The sequence below is a fragment of the Cervus canadensis genome, chromosome 22 (genome assembly GCF_019320065.1).
Source record: "Cervus canadensis isolate Bull #8, Minnesota chromosome 22, ASM1932006v1, whole genome shotgun sequence".
Classification (NCBI taxonomy): Eukaryota; Metazoa; Chordata; class Mammalia; order Artiodactyla; family Cervidae; genus Cervus; species Cervus canadensis.
Genome location: NC_057407.1, coordinates 12557053 through 12573134, shown reverse-complemented (window position 1 = coordinate 12573134; position 16082 = coordinate 12557053). Strand labels below are relative to the sequence as shown.

The 16082-nt window shown below is 40.8% G+C and overlaps 1 protein-coding gene across 6 annotated transcripts in view; it reads left to right on the top strand.

Moving 5' to 3' along the window:
• The window catches only part of SFMBT1 (Scm like with four mbt domains 1), a 109107-nt gene that overhangs the window by 86388 nt on the left and 6637 nt on the right, over positions 1–16082 (top strand). For all 6 annotated transcript variants that reach the window (XM_043442538.1, XM_043442535.1, XM_043442533.1 and 3 more), the window contains 8 exons: positions 2324–2406; positions 6197–6323; positions 7583–7696; positions 9443–9485; positions 10315–10379; positions 13105–13244; positions 13982–14091; positions 14806–14981. In XM_043442538.1, coding sequence (XP_043298473.1) covers positions 2324–2406; positions 6197–6323; positions 7583–7696; positions 9443–9485; positions 10315–10379; positions 13105–13244; positions 13982–14091; positions 14806–14981 — 858 coding nt within the window. The remainder of the gene's footprint in view (positions 1–2323; positions 2407–6196; positions 6324–7582; positions 7697–9442; positions 9486–10314; positions 10380–13104; positions 13245–13981; positions 14092–14805; positions 14982–16082) is intronic.

Sequence of the window (16082 nt, the reverse complement as noted above, 5' to 3'; positions counted from 1 at the left end):
ATTCTTTTCTTATTTGTTTGCTTGGGAATGAGATTTATCATGAGATTTATCAGGTGGCTTTACCTGGATCTTTGTCCCCACCTCTCCTCACACGCAGTCCAGTCCTTAGTGGTTTGCGGGCACAAGACAAGTATAAACAAAAACCTAGATTCCAGTTTCTACATATTTAAGTGTTACAAATTAAGCTTGTGCTGCTGTGCTGTGCTTAGTCGCTTAGTTGTGTCCGACTCTTTGCAAGCCCATGGACTGTAGCCCCTCAGGCTGCTCTGTCCATGGGATTTCCCAGGCAAGAATACTGGAGTGGGTTGCCATTTTACTCCAGGGGATCTTCCTGACCCAGGGTTCGATCCCATGTCTCCTACTTGGCAAGCGGATTCTTTACCACTGAGCCACCTGGGAAGCCCATAAATTAAGCTTGAAAACTAGGAAAGTATGTCCTACTACTTAGATAAATATCTTCATGACAACCTGGGATTCCATGCAGCCTCCATCTGTGTCTGTCGGGAGGCAGTAGGGGTGAGGGTAGGATGCAATGAGCATCGGGAGCTGGCTTACAAGAAGTGGCCTGAGAGCCGGAGTGGGGAGGTGGACTGATGACTGTTCGGTTTCTGGACCTCCTTTTAGAGGGAGATGCTTTGGACTTGGCAGAGGGAGGTTTTTGGTCAAAGTAGAACTCAGGCTGTAAGTAGGAAAGTAGCAGCTCATTTTCCTCATGTTTGAGCTTTGCAAAATTTAATCTTTGACCCTTTTAATTAAGGCTACTAAATATGACTTAGTTGAGCTGAAATTAAAAAAAAATTTTTTTTAACTTACAGTATCTGGAAGAATAATATGTTTATCTGATTTTTATATCAGCAAGTCAGATTATTTGACTGGCGGTGTATGTATACTTTATTGGCAAGTCCTTGGTAAAATGTATCTTCACTTTCTAAATGGTGACTGCTGGAACACTGGACTGTGAGTGTTCTTTTCTGTTCACAAGAGTCACACACTCTGAACCTTTGTCTTCCGTTCAGCCTTCATTTATCCAACAAACATTCGTGGAATGTTTGCGTTGAGCCAGGCCTTGGACTTGTCACTGGAGAAACAAAAGTGAGAAGGACAGTTCCTGCAATGAGCAAAGAGGGGAAAACAGCAGAAGCCCCCTGGTTCTCCCTCATCAGTGACCAGACAGTGGGGGTAACTGCCTGGTGAGGATGGAAGGGTTGGGGTACACACCTTCAGGAGCAAGTTCTTTGCGTGAATGCTCTGAACACCCCAAGTTCCTTATCCTCTCTGCTGTCTTTCTGTGAGAAGATAAAACATTTTTATTAAAGATATCAGAGCTCTCAGCGTTTTTATAGACAATGCAGCTGTCTTTATAAATAGAAGGAAAGTAGTGGATTTTGTATTGAAAATGGCAGGTGATTTACTGTCAGGAATGAAGTGGAGCCAGAGGAAACACGGTGCTGGTCTGAGCTGGGTGAGGAGGTGGCTGCACGTCGCAGGCTGGCACGGTCTCGAGTAGCCTGCTCCGTGCCTTTGGGGTACTGAACTCTGGGGAGCAGAGAGGAGCGCAGACCCAGCGGAGCGGCAGGGCTCAGTCAGCTCCTGGCACAGAGCCAGTGCCGTCAGGGTGTCGGGTTAGAGGGGCTTCTGCCAAGGACCCTGTAGACTGAAGCGGGGAATTAAGCTCAACTTTTTTTGTGAAATGAATTCATGATTCAGGTTATGAGAACATTGAGATTTTGTAAAAAATGTAACTGTTGAGAGTATTAGTAGTAGCTAAGACATGTTTTGGAGAAGGAAATGGCAACCCACTCCAGTACTCTTGCCTGGAAAAGCCCATGGATGGAGAAGCCTGGTAGGCTACAGTCCATGGGGTCGCAAAGAGTCAGACATGACTGAGCGACTTCACAAGACATGTTTTAGGAAATAGCTTTGTGAAAGAAGTCTTCACTGATTTAACTAGTGCTGTAGGTTGTTTGCTGTCTCTTTTCCTTAGAGCCTAAGTCATAATAGAAGGGTAATGAGACTAGAATTATTAGCACAGATCAAATTCAGTCATAACGGTTTTAAAATCTTTTGTTAAATTGTCAACAACTAATCATAAAATACTGCTTGAATAAATGCTTAATTTGAAGTGTGAAAGTTGAAAATTCTGTCCAGAGTTGCTCTACTTTATAAAAATCAACAATACTTTAGATTTGATAGGATGTTTTTTCCTCTAAAATGATCAAGTCCTCAAATTAGCAAAATTAAAAGTTGTGGGTGGATATCAGCAGAGAGGTAAAGCCGGGCGAGCACATGAGGTGTGAATCATTGCTCTTTTGTCCCTGCCTAGGCTACCAGGGCCAGGACTTTGACTGGGCCGACTACCTCAAACAGTGTGGTGCTGAAGCTGCTCCCCAGAGGTGCTTCCCTCCGGTGAGAATCCTGTGCCTGCAGGGCCACTGCTTCAGGGCTGCTGGGGACTGCTGCCTTCCTGCGCTGTAGTGATGTTTACTCTGAAGCCAGTTCTCTCATGCAACCCAGAAAAGCTTCTTGTTGCTTGTAATAAAATGGTCCAAGGAAAAGTTCATTTACTGCAGAAGTTAATTTGTTAATTTAATTAACAGTTTTATTGTTTTTTTTCTTATTAGCTGAAATCATGTGAATTTAAAATTTTAGTTTATGATTAGTTTTGATGGCCCATTAAATATGAAAATATGTTGAAATATTAAGGGGTGAAAATTGTTAAACTTACTTATGGTTAACAAGGCCAAATAGCAGTGAAAAGCTTAGGACATAAACCAATAATTTCCTACTCTATCTGACTTTCCATGGCTTCCCTTCCCAAGAGTATTTACTTCCTATTCTCACTGTTATTCTCATATTTATAGTTCTTTATTTATAATACACTGCTGTCTTGTGAGTTAATTTTAGATGCATCTCTTGATTCTATGTTATGATAAATGAGTAATCTGGCTATTTTACTACTTTTCTCCTCTGTCTTTCCTGTTTCCTCTTCCTATTAGGTTGATTTTACAATTTTTGGTTAAATCTGAATTTGAGTATTTATGTTACCATGGGCATTTAAGTGTGATTCACAGATTGTTGTTGTTCAGTCACCAAGTCCGACTCTTTGCCACCCCTGTAGACTGTGGCATCCCAGGCTTCACTGTCCTTCGCCATCCCGGAGTTTGCTCAAATTCCTGTCCACTGAGTTGGTGATGCTATCTAACTGTCTCATCCTCTGTCACCCTCTTCTCCTTTTGCCGTCAATCTTTCCCACCTGATTAGTAGTGCATTATTTTATGATTGCTTTGTCTTTTAATTTGTCCTCAAGTTAATAATTGCCTTGTTTTCATAGCTTAATTTTCTTTGTTTATAATATAATTTTCTTTGTTTCTTTGTTATAAAACTACCATTTCCCACACCATTCAGTAGATTCTCCAGACTGTTTGCACATCAGGAAATCTGTCATTTTTAATTTTTTTTTTTAAGAGACACCCCTCTTAGCAACCCCTTTATAGACAGGTTACTCTGTAGGCTTGCTGTGCAGTTTTAATTCTGGAAACTGCTCTTCTCTGTCTCCCAAGGAATTGCCTCTCCCTTTTCTTTGGACTTGAAATTCCGGTTTTGTATATCTCATGACCTCCTCTCTGGTTTACTTGCTTGTTTTGATGGAGTCTGTCTTTCAAAAGCTTCCTGAAATGAGATGCAAGAGATGTAAATTTTAGTAGATATTTTGTGTTTGAAAATATCTTCACTCAGCTAACTTGACTCATCATTTGGCTCAGTGTGGAATTTGGGGCTGAAAGTTATTTCATTGTAGAATTTTGAAAGCATCAGTTGTTTTCTACCTTCAGTTCAGTTCAGTTCAGTCGCTCAGTCGTGTCCGGCTCTTTGTGACCCCATGGACTGCAGTACCCCAGGCTTCCATGTCCATCACCAACTCCTGGAGCCTATTCAAACTCATGTCCATTGAGTCGGTGATGCCATTCAACCATCTCATCCTCTGTCGTCCCCTTCTCCTCGTGCCTTCAATCTTTCCCAGCATCAGGGTCTTTTCCAATGAGTCAGTTCTTTGCTTCAGGTGGCCAATGTATTGGAGTTTCAGCTTCAGCATCAGTCCTTCCAGTGAATATTCAGGACTGATTTCCTTTAGGATGAATTGGTTGGATCTCCTTGCAGTCCAAGGGACTCTGAGGAGTCTTCTCCAACACCACAGTTCAAAAGCATCAATTCTTCGGCACTCAGCTTTCTTTATTTATAGTCCAACTGTCACGTCCACACAGGACTACTGGAAAAAACACAGCTTTGAGTAGACGGACCTTTGTTGGCAAAGTAACGTCTGTGCCTTTTAATATGCTGTCTAGGTTGGTCATAACTTTTCTTCCAAGGAGCAAGCGTCTTTTAATTTCATGGCTGTAGTCACCATCTGCAGTGATTTTGGAGCCCTCCAAGATAAAGTCTGTTACTGTTTCCGTTTATTTGCCATGAAGTGATGGGACCGGATGCCATGATCATAGTTCTTTGAATGTTTTAAGCCAACTTTTTCACTCTCCTCTTTCACATTCATCAAGAGGCTCTTTAGTTCTTCTTCACTTTCTGCCATAAGGGTGGTGTCATCTGCATATCTGAGGTTATTGATATTTCTCCCGGCAATCTTGTTTGCAACTTTTGCTTCATCCAGTCCAGCATTTCTCATGATGTACTCTGCATATAAGTTAAATAAGTTTTCTGCCTTACAGTGTTGGTATTGAGAAGTTAAAAGACATTCTTATTCTTGCTCTCTCATGTATGACCTGCCTTTTTCTCTGTTCCTGGAAGATTATAAAATCTCTTGTCACTACATTTCAGTGTGAAACCATGGCTTGGCCCATCTTTACCCATGTGCTGGTGCGTGGAGAGCGGATTCTCTCTGGACCTTTGCCTCTCTGTGCTGGGAAGTTGTCTTGAATCTCTTCTTTGATTCCTTTTCTCGCTCTCTTTTTTCCTTCTGAAATTTTGCATCTTGTTGGCCCTCTGGATTGTGCCTCTAATCCCCCAGACCGCCTGCCCCCTCCCCAGCACCTTTCCTACTTCTTAGGGCTTTTCCCCCTTGCTTTCTGGAAGATTTCCTAAACTTTAGGTTTCAACACTTACTTTGAGTTTTTAATTTTTGATATCACATTTTAAAAAATAGTTTATTTTTGGCTGTGCTGAGTGGGCTGCATGGGCTTGTCTCTATATGCAGCAGTGGGGGCTGCTCTCTGGTGCATACACAGGTTTCTCATTGTGGTGACTTCTCTTGTTGCCGGGCACATGTGCTCCGTAGTTGCAGCATTTGGGTTCTAGAGCACAGGATTAATAGTTGTGGTGCATGGGCTTAGTTGCTCCTCAGTTTGTGGGATTTTCCCAGACCAGAGACCGAACCTGTGTCTCCTGCATTGACAGGTGGATTCTTTATCACTGAGCCACTAGGGAATCTCTGATATCACATTTTTTTTTTTGATATATTTTTTTTTGATATCACATTTTTAACTTTTAAAACATATTTCTGATCTCTGAATATTTGTTTTTAATAACATGCTATTCTTATTTTAAAGATGTAGTAGTGTTTCTTATCTTTCAGAGGATGTTAATTACTCCTGCTTTTTTGGTCATTTTTCTTCTTGCGTAATCTGGTTTCTCCAAGTTGCTTATTTTATCTGTTTTTGTCTCTAACTTTCTTATCTTTAGATACCTGTTAATTCCTCAGTAGGATTTGCTTGTTTATATTTAAGAAATCGGGACTAAGAGAAAAGGCTGATTGGAAGCTCTAAGCATGTAGGTAGCGCTTGTCCATCTTGAGCTACCCAGTTGGGAAGGATCTGGCTGGCCATTTGTTGGAGAAACCTAAACCCATATCTTTATGTGTTCCTTCTTGTGCTTGTCATATTAACACAAGAAGTCTCTTTCAGTCCATTGCATGGCGGGTAGAGGCAAGGGCTGGGCCTCCCGGCATTCCGTATAGTACTCCCTGTTTGGGACAGCATGCACACCCTCAGCAGTTCCTGTGTCCTCCTGCCCAGGGATCTGATGTTTTACTGCCTAGAGGAGAAGTCTCATCTTCTATAGGGAGAGGAAGGGACAGTTATCCTGGGGTGTGGAATAGAGGAGTTACTCTGGAATTAACTGTTACTTGGAAAGATCTTTCAGATGAGCACATGAGTGAATACTGAGTATGTTATTTGGTGAATTTATTTTCTAGTCAATTTCTGAGCATGAATTTAAGGAGAACATGAAGCTTGAGGCAGTGAACCCTCTTCTCCCCGAAGAAGTGTGTGTTGCCACCATTACTGCAGTGAGAGGCTCCTACCTGTGGCTCCAGCTGGAGGGTAGGTGTCAGCTCCCCTGAGAAGCCTTCCTCTGAACACTCTTCTTTGCCTTCCTGTTTACCCCTGTAATGTCGTTTGTTCAACTTAATTGATTAACTAAATAAGGTTCTTGTTTAGAGACTTCTAATTTATAATTTAAGAGTCTAAAAATTTGTCTTCCTATCCTTGACCTTCAAATTTTAGGAAATGAATATGAATAAAAGCCTTCACTTACAGGGTCCCCTGTTTTCTTGAAGGGGAAAATATAGATTAAATAACATATATTTTGATGTGACCGAAATATATGAGCTTGAACATTAATAACCAGCTTATTCAAGAGATGATATTTTGGTTGTCCCCAACCAGAAGTACCAAAAAGTATGTGAAATTGACAGGATACATCATACTAAAAGTACTATTCAGTAATGGAACAGGTTTGTGAACAGAAAGTAGTATGTGAGTACTCATCTCTACAACTAACTATGTTTGGTCTGGATTTTTTTGTTGTTGTTTTATCATTCCCGAATAGCCAGACTTGGTTCTTATGTTGTTCCCAGTTTGCAGAGTTAGTGTTTAACACAGGAATCAAGAACCGTATTAGATATACATGTTTATGCAGCCCCTGCTGAGCAATTTGTCTTCATCACTTTCTGATTTGAGCTACCTTTTCTACCTCCTGGCTTGTTCCTGAGTACCAGAATTGATGTTTTTTAAATGAGTAGAACTATAACTTTTGCCTTTTATTTTCCAGTTGCTTCATGGAATTCACTATCATATTTGTCGATCATCTGAATATTACTGGTAGTTCTAGTAGCTTATTTGCTGTTCCCTAACTAAGGGTTACCCTGTATATTCACTACCTGTTTTGATCATTATTGGGGGACAGTTTACTTTTTTATAAATGTTTGTTGCACATGAAAAAGTATGTGTGTATTTGCTCTGTCGTGTCTGACTCTGCCAGTCCATGGACTGTAGCCCTCCAGGCTCCTCTATCCATGAACTTTTCCAGGTAAGAATACTGAGGCAGGTTACCATTTCCTACTCCAGGGACTCTTCCTGACTCAAGGATCTCTTGTGTCTCCTGCATTGGCAGGCAGATTCTTTACCACTATGCCACCTGGGCAGAAGTATGACTTTTGTAAAGGAAACATGCTAAAGAAACTTTGTGTCTTTTGCAACAATAGAACACTGGGCACTGTCTACTAGAATACTGTCTAGGAAGTAGTTTATGAAGAAAGCTATTTAGTGGTCTTAAATTTTTTTTTTTTAAATCTAAACAGGTTCTAAGAAGCCTATACCTGAATTTATTGTGAATGTGGAATCAATGGATATATTTCCTTTGGGCTGGTGTGAAACCAATGGCCATCCCCTTAGCACTCCTCGCCGAGCACGAGGTAACTGTCTACTTCTGGATCAAAGGTTTGATTGTTAAATAGTATGTTGTTTGACTGTTATCAAGTAGGATGAATCTGTACACTTGAGAGAAAAATAAAATTATATTCTGGTTATCCGTTCCTGCCTAGGAAATTATTCATTGCAACAAAACATTTATTATCTCTCAGTTTCTATGGGTTAGGAATCTGACACAACTTGGCTGGAACCTCAGGATCCGAGTCTCTGGTGAGGCTGCATTTCAGGGTGTCAGCAGGGCTCTTGTCATCTCAAGGCCCAACTGGGGAAGGGTGTGCTTCCAAGTTTACTCAGATGTTTGTGGGCAAGAATTCATTTCCCTGTGGGCTGTGGGGCTGAGGGCCTCTGTTCTTTGCTGGCTGTCAGTTGGAGGCTTATGTCAGTTTCTGGCCATTTGGGTTGCTTCATGAGGGCGCTCACAGCATAGCAGCTGGCTTCCATCAGAGCCAGCGACTGTGAGAGGAAGAGATTGAGCAAGATGTGAGTGCCCATGTTTAGTAACCTAATCCTAAAGTGTTCCTGCCCCTTACTTTTAAAAACAGCTTTATTGAAAGATATTTATTCACCATAAAATATCCTCCTTTAAAGTACGGTTGACCCTTGAACAATGCGAGTTTAAACTGTGTGGGTCTACTTATACATGGTTTTTTCCAATAAATATATACTTCAGTACTGCACGACCCCTGGTTGGTTGAATCTGTGGATGAAGAACTGCACCTGCAGAGAGTGAAATGTAAATTTATACATGGATCTTTGAGTGCATGGGGATTGGCACCCTAACCCCTGCATTGTTCAAGGGTCACCTGTTTTTAAAACCTAGTTCTGTGTATACTTAAGTAGCAAATACTACAGAGATTGAAACCCAAAATAATATTTTTATGCCTCCCTGGGCCAGCTAGCTTCATTTTATATCCAGGGGGATATAAAATTGTGTAGCTGCTTTGGATAACGGCCTGGCAGATCCTCAGAGTATTAAATATAGTTATGTACTCATGAGAAATGAAAACATATATCCACAGAAAAACTTGTACACAAATGTTCATGCTGGAAACAGTCCAAATGTCCATCAGCTGATGCACAGATAAGCAAATGTTATATCTCAATGCTGTGGAGTAGTCCGAAATATAAAGGAATGAGGTATTAATACACACTTGAACGTGGATGAAGTCTGAGAACATTATGCTAAGTAAAAAAAGCCAGTCACAAAAGAGCACATGTTGTGTGATTCCACTTATAAAAACAGGCAAATCTAGAGAGAGAAAAAGTAGATTGGTAGTTGCCTAGGGCCTCAGGGGTGGTAGATTAAGAGGTGATTGCTGTGGGGTGCCAGGTTTCTTTTTGAGATGATAAAAATATTCTCAAATTGATTTGAGATTGCCCAACTCTTTGAATATACTAAAGATCAGTGAACTGTGTGTAGTTGTCCCTCGGTATACACAGGGATTGGTCCCAGGATCTGCCATGGATACCAAAATCTGCAGATGCGCACGTCCCATAGTTGGCCGTCTGTCTCTGCAGTTTTGCGTCTGAGGAATCGGCCAACCTCAGATGGTGTAGTACTACAGTAATTACTGTTGAAAAAGTCCCTGTATAAGGAGACCCATGCAGTTCAAACTCATGTTGTTCAAGGGTCAACTGTAAGCTAATATTAGCTTAATGCATATGTAACTTTTCTTTGTCTTTTTATTTTTCTTGACATTTATTTATGGATTTCTTTTTTCTTTGTACAGTACACAAACAGAGGAAAATTGCAGTGGTTCAACCAGAAAAACAGTAAGTAATAAAAAGTATGTTAAATAGAAGAAGGAAACATAAAAATGTTTCTGTTCTTCATCTGTTAAAAAAAAAATGAGTACAGATCTTCCTCTGCTTACACTGGGATTATGTCCCAGAAAAGCTACCGTAAGTTAAAAATATCATAAGTTGAAAAATGCATTTTACATCCTTGACATACCAAACATTGTAGCTTTGCCTGACTTAAACATGCTCAGGACACTTACATTAGCCTCCAGTATGGAAGAATCATGCACCATAAGGAACACCCAACTAATACATTGACTGCTCTACTGAAAGCAAAGAACAGAATGGTTGTAAGTGTATTGATTGTTTACCTTTGTGATCTCCTGGCTGACTGGTTTGCTGCCCAGGATCATAATGTTATGCTGTCCCGCATAACATTAGCCAGGGAAAAGATCAAAAGTCAAAGTATAGTTTCTGCTGAATGCATATTGCTCTTGCACCTTCATTAAGTTGAAATATCATTAAGTGAAACCACTGTCAATCAGAGATCATCTGTAGTTTACTTGTGTTTTAAGAATCCCACAGGCATTCTATAATTTGCTGCTCACATAAATGCAAGTTAGTTTGAATGTGCAGTATCACAGCACTGTCTACATACTGTTGTTTTCCCCTTAGAACATATAAATAGCTTTTAAAACAATTGCTTTTTTTAAAAAAAAGTATGATCAAGGAAGCACTTTTTGCTACAGATTTCGCAGTCTGCCACATTTGCTTTCTTCTTAGATTTGAAGGAAAGTAATCCTCACATTTTGTTGACCTTAAGGACCATCTCATTATATTTTGTTGCTTTTTCTTGATGCAGAATACCATCCTCAAGGACTGTCCATGAGGGTCTGAAGAATCAGGAGCTGAGCTCCCCAGACTCAGGTATAAGTTCAGACAATCTTAGGGAAAAGATGACCTTTAATTTCCTTTAGTGGACTTTATCTAAAAATAATTTAAGTTTATTGGAGTAGCTTCATAGAGGGATCTCTTAATTGTGATTTTAAAGAGTTAAAATTGTCTAAGATGTATTCAGTTTACTAATTATCTTTAGGCTAGTATTTCTGTGCGTTTATAATATTTTAGCTATTATTTACTGATCACTTGTCGATGTTAAAGGCTCTGGAGGTCAGTATATTATCCCTGAGTTTCATAAAGAACCTGAGGCTTTCCAGATCATGCTCTTTTTTAAGCTGGGTGGTTGAGAGATAGATGTTTGTTCTTCTTTAAAACCTTTCTATGATATACACACTATATTTTGTCTATATTTTGCAAAAACAAACAAACAACAACACTGAAAAACATTATCCTTTATGCAATACCTGTTAAATTAGACAGGGCTCCTTGTTGGAGGTCAAGCTGTTGACCAGGACTCCTTGGCTCCCTCTTGCTGGTTGTATGACACGTAGCATCTTGACTCTGTGTGTTAGCACACCTTAGGCTTTTGGGAGGTATTCAGTGAATGCCTAGGAAAGAAACCAAAGCCCAGAGAGGTCACACAGCTTATAGTAAAAGGGTGAGAAAGGGAACTCAATATTTCTCAAGTTTGTCTCTTCTGCTGCTGCTGCTAAGTCGCTTCAGTCGTGTCCGACTCTGTGTGACCCCATAGATGGCAGCCCCACCATCCCTGGGATTCTCCAGGCAAGAACACTGGAGTGGGTTGCCATTTCCTTCTCCAATGCATGAAAGTGAAAAGTGAAAGTGAAGTCGCTCAGTCATGTCTGACTCTTCGCGACCCCGTGGACTGCAGCCTACCAGGCTCCTCTGTCCATGGGATTTTCCAGGCAAGAGTACTGGACTGGGGTGCCATTGCCTTCTTTGTCTCTTCTACCCACTGCCTTTTTGTAACATCATGGAGGATCAGGGTTGTGCATTTCTTTATTTTTGTTGTATTACTGACCATTTTAATGCCCACTAAAACCACAGAATTAAGATATTAAGATCTCATGTGATCATAGCCAAAATCTTTTTGCTTTGGGTTTTGTTGTAGGTCAAGTTACCTTGGAAACAGAGTCTGAGATTGATATTTGCATGTAGGAGTTTCAGGGGAGTGCTTTTGGCAACACTTCTGGGAAGAGTTGAAGGACACAGGACTGGGCAGAAGGAGAAGCTGAGTCGCAGTGCAGTTGTAATAGAAGTCCTTTCCAGCCCCTCAGGGAGCCCTGGAGCCGGTGGAGCCACTGAGTGTTGCTAGCAGAGGTGTGGTCGCCATACCCTGGTGTCCCCTCAGTGGTCAGCTGTGGAAGTGAGCTCTTCCTCCCTGCCCACCTCACACAGGGTGGGGCCTTGGGCCAGGTAGCTCTCTCCTCCTGAGGGGCAGTTCTAGGCTGAGAGTGATTCCAGGATAGACTCACAACTGAGAGCTGTAAACTGCCAGCATTTCCAGGAGCAGGGTGCATCCCCAGAGGGGACCTGGGTGGCAGAGTTCAAATGGAAAAGTGGGTCCCTACATGTGCTAAGACTGGGTTCTTGGGAATTCCCTGGTGGTCCAGTGGTTAGGGCTCCGTGCTTTCACTGCCGTGGCCCCAGGTTCAATCCCTGGTTGAGGAATTAAGAATCCTGCAAGTCATGCAGCGTGGCCTAATAATAAATTAAATAAACAAATACAAGACTGTGTTCTTAATTAGAGTGTGAACACTATGTCCTGCTGGATGCTGTCGGCACTGGGCAAGAGACTTTCCTAGTGGTCCACTGGCTACGACTCTGTGCTCCCAATGCAAGGGAACTGGCTTCAATCCCTGGTCAGCGAACTAGATCCCACTAGGCATTCACATGCACAACTTAAAAAAAAACGAAATCCTGCATTCTGCAACTAAGATGCGGTGCAGCCATATAAGCAAATAAATACTAAAAAAAAAAACTGGACAATGTACATACACTTTTCCTTTGGGTTAACAAGGCAGTCTTCATCAGAAGAGCTTCTCTTTGCATTGTCTGACAGTAGGAGATGTTATAGTGTTTTTGCATTTTTTTTTTAATTTTTAGTAGCTGAATTGCCAACTACACAATATGAGGGGTTAAAAAAAATTATGTTGGAGTACAGTATTCATACAAAAAAATAGTTGAAGAGAGGGTTCTCTAAGCCCAGTTACACCCTACAGTACATGAAGAATTTAGAGATGTGGTCGCAGCATGCTTTTAGCCCTCTGAAGAATCCCAGTGATGGGAGGACTCCTGCATCATCAGAAGCTGCCAGTGTACTAGTTCAGTGGTTTTAAGGGACAAACCGTAGTTCTGGATATTCACCATCACTATTTAGAAATATTCTAGAACTGATTGTTGAGTAGTTGGTCTTCAGAAATTATCATGAGTTCTCAAAGTAAATCCTCCACTTCCTGTAGTGATAGAAGCACGGGGCTCTAGAACAAATGTTGCACTAACCAGGAGTTAATCTGCAGTAAATCAGGATATTCAATTTCAGCAGAGTGATAGCCCTATAATAGACTTTTTGTTAAGTATAAGGTATTTCATACTCAGACTGTATGTTAAGCTTCAAAATAAGTCCTGACTTTATATAATAGTGGATATACTGGTTTTTTCTTCAGTAATCTTGCTTTAGAAGCATAGGGTAGGATTCTGTTCTGAATATTTGTTTTTCTTCATTTCTCAGTTATGATTAATGGAAAATATTGCTGTCCAAAGATATACTTCAACCACCGTTGCTTCTCAGGGCCATATCTTAACAAAGGAAGGATCGCTGAGCTGCCTCAGTGTGTGGGACCTGGGAACTGTGTTCTGGTCCTCAGAGAGGTAAGGTTCCTGCCTAGAGTATAAGAACTTAAGAAATTTCACAGCTGACTCATAGACTCATTTAGACAAGGATCAGCATGCCATAGATGTGACACCTCCAGGTTTTATCAAAAGTGACTCAGTTTTCTTGTGTCTTGAACAATGAACTAGGCACGTGAATATTTTTTGCTCCATAGGGAACATTCAGTTGAGCAGTTCTTCACGTGGCAGTTCATCTCTGTCACTGTAGAAAAGTCTTCTGTCAGAGCCCACGTGAGGACCATGAGAGTAGTCTAAGCCTGAGAGGCTGCGTAGCATTAACCTGGGACCATGACAGAGCTACACACATACCTGCTGGGCTTGCGCCTCCCCACCAGGGTGCTGCACTCTGGGCAACAGATGTGAGGTTATCAAACCTTCCAGGCCTTAGGGTGGCGAGGCTGCGTCTGGAAAGGCTGAAGCTTCCGTGTGTCCCATGACTGGGAAAGGATTTGGAAGCATATGCTAAGAGTAATTCTTGGTTTGTTGCGCCTATTCCTTCCTGACCATAATGTTTAGAATGTTTAAGATGGTCTCATTACTATCTTATTTGCAACTGTGGTCAACTGTCATATCTTCAGTATTATTATTTTGTTAGTGCTTATTAATTAATTTGACTAGAGTTAATCACCTAGGTGACATTCTAGGGGATAGCAAGGTTCTAATGGTCTGCTTTCCTTTTTCCCAACCCAAATTTCTGCCTTAAAAATGGAGCACAGGTCCTCACTTTACTGATCAATGCAGCCTATAAACCCAGTCGTGTCCTTCGGGAGCTGCAGCTGGACAAAGACTCTGTGTGGCATGGATGTGGGGAAGTCCTCAAGGCCAAGTGAGTAGACTCCTCTGCCCTTTTTTCTTATTCATTCTTAACAGGTGCTTCCATGGAAAATATTAGGATACTTCTGTTCCCTTGGGCAGTCCTTCCTCAACTCTCTGTGGTAAAGGACCAGGTTTGTTTTCTTTTTTAAGTTGACATCCTATTGTGGGCCAAAACTTTTATAAAATATAGTAAAAATGAGTTATAGGAAATATGGAATTTAAAAGATACAAAATGCAAGAGCAGATTTTTTGTTATTAGATTTAAGAGCCATAAAATTACTTTGGCAAGTTACTGTGAAAGTTTGTAAACATCTGCTTTTGTTTTCTGACCTGATCTTGTCATGGACGGGTGGCAGTTGGCTGGTTTTATTGGTCTTGGCTCATACCCTTGTATCACTGCTTCAGGATCAAGAAAGACTCAGTAAGAGTCACTGTTTTTTTAGTAGTCAGTGTAGAAGTTATTATTTGAAAACCTTAAACTTAGAAAGCAGGAACTTTATTTTGCTAATTTAAAAAACTCAGCTTTTAGCTGTCCTAGCTTACTAGATTGTAAATTTGACTTAACTACAACATAAATTTCTCATTGTTTTCAGAGTCCTCAAATTGTAAGCAACATATAATACTCTAAGAAGCAAAACTATTTTTCAGGTCTGTTAATATACTTGATTTTTCTCTGCGAATCACTTGCCCAATATATTTGGTGTCTGATGTCTTCCAATGGCAGATACAAAGGAAAGAGCTATCGAGCTACTGTCGAGATAGTGAAAACAGCAGATCGGGTGACTGAATTCTGCCGGCAAACCTGTATCAAATTGGAGTGCTGTCCTAACCTCTTTGGGCCACGAATGGTTCTGGATAAGTGTTCTGAGAACTGCTCTGTTCTTACAAAGACTAAGTATAGTGAGTCAACTTTTTCAAATTTGTTCACTAATAGCAGCTGACCATACCTCATCTCCTGCAAACTTTTAATTTTGCAGATATTCAGATATAGCTGAGGGACACAAACTTTCTGTATAAAGGGCCAGATAATATTTTAGGCAATAGATCATATTTTACATATTTTAATTTGTCTAGACTTAAATCACCTAGGTGACATTCTAGGGGATAGCAAGGTTCTAATGTTCTACTTGTCTCCTTCCCAACCCAAATTTCTGCTTTAAAAATGGAGCTCAGGTCCTCACTTTACTGATCAATGAAGCCTATAAACCCATTCGTGTCTTTTGGGAGCTGCAGTTGGACAAAGACTCTGTGTGGCATGGATGTGGGGAAGAATATGCTTTTGCATATTCTTTTTCTGTTTTATTTTCATTTTTTAAAAGAACACTTTTAAAAATGTAAACTAAAACAGGCCATGGCCACATGTGGACTATGGGCTCTAGTTTGCCAACTTTTATGTACAAACGGTGTATAAGTTAGCTTTTGCCTTTAATAGGATATATAATCCCTTTATACAGTCTGCAACTATTTATGTGTCCACTGTGTACCACTACTGTTCTGGCACTGGGATACAAATGTAAAGAAAAAAATTCATTCTCATTGAGTTTACATCTTAATGTGGGAAACAGGTAGTAAACAAGTGAAAAAACAGAAGTACTATGGAGAAAAATGAAGCAAAGTAAGCGCAGTAGGAGAGTGAGGAAGGAAGGCTAACAGTTGGGATGTTGTTCATACAGGTGGCCAAGGAAGACTTCCTGACAGGTAACAACCTGAAGGAAGCAGCCCAGCTGTACAGACTTTGAGGGAAGAGGCGGGAGCATGTTATAACAATACCTGCTACCTCTCATTGCTTATCTTTTCCCTTGTGAAGCTGCAAAAAGAAAAAAAATTATACATAATGAAAATTTTAAAATATTTATTTATTTTGCTGCACAGGATCTTAGTTGTGGCACACAGGATCTTTAGTTGTAGCATGTGGGATCTAGTTATCTGACCAGGGATCGAACCCAGGCCCCCCTGCATTGGGAGCTCTGAGTCTTAGCCACTGGACCACCAGGAAGGTCC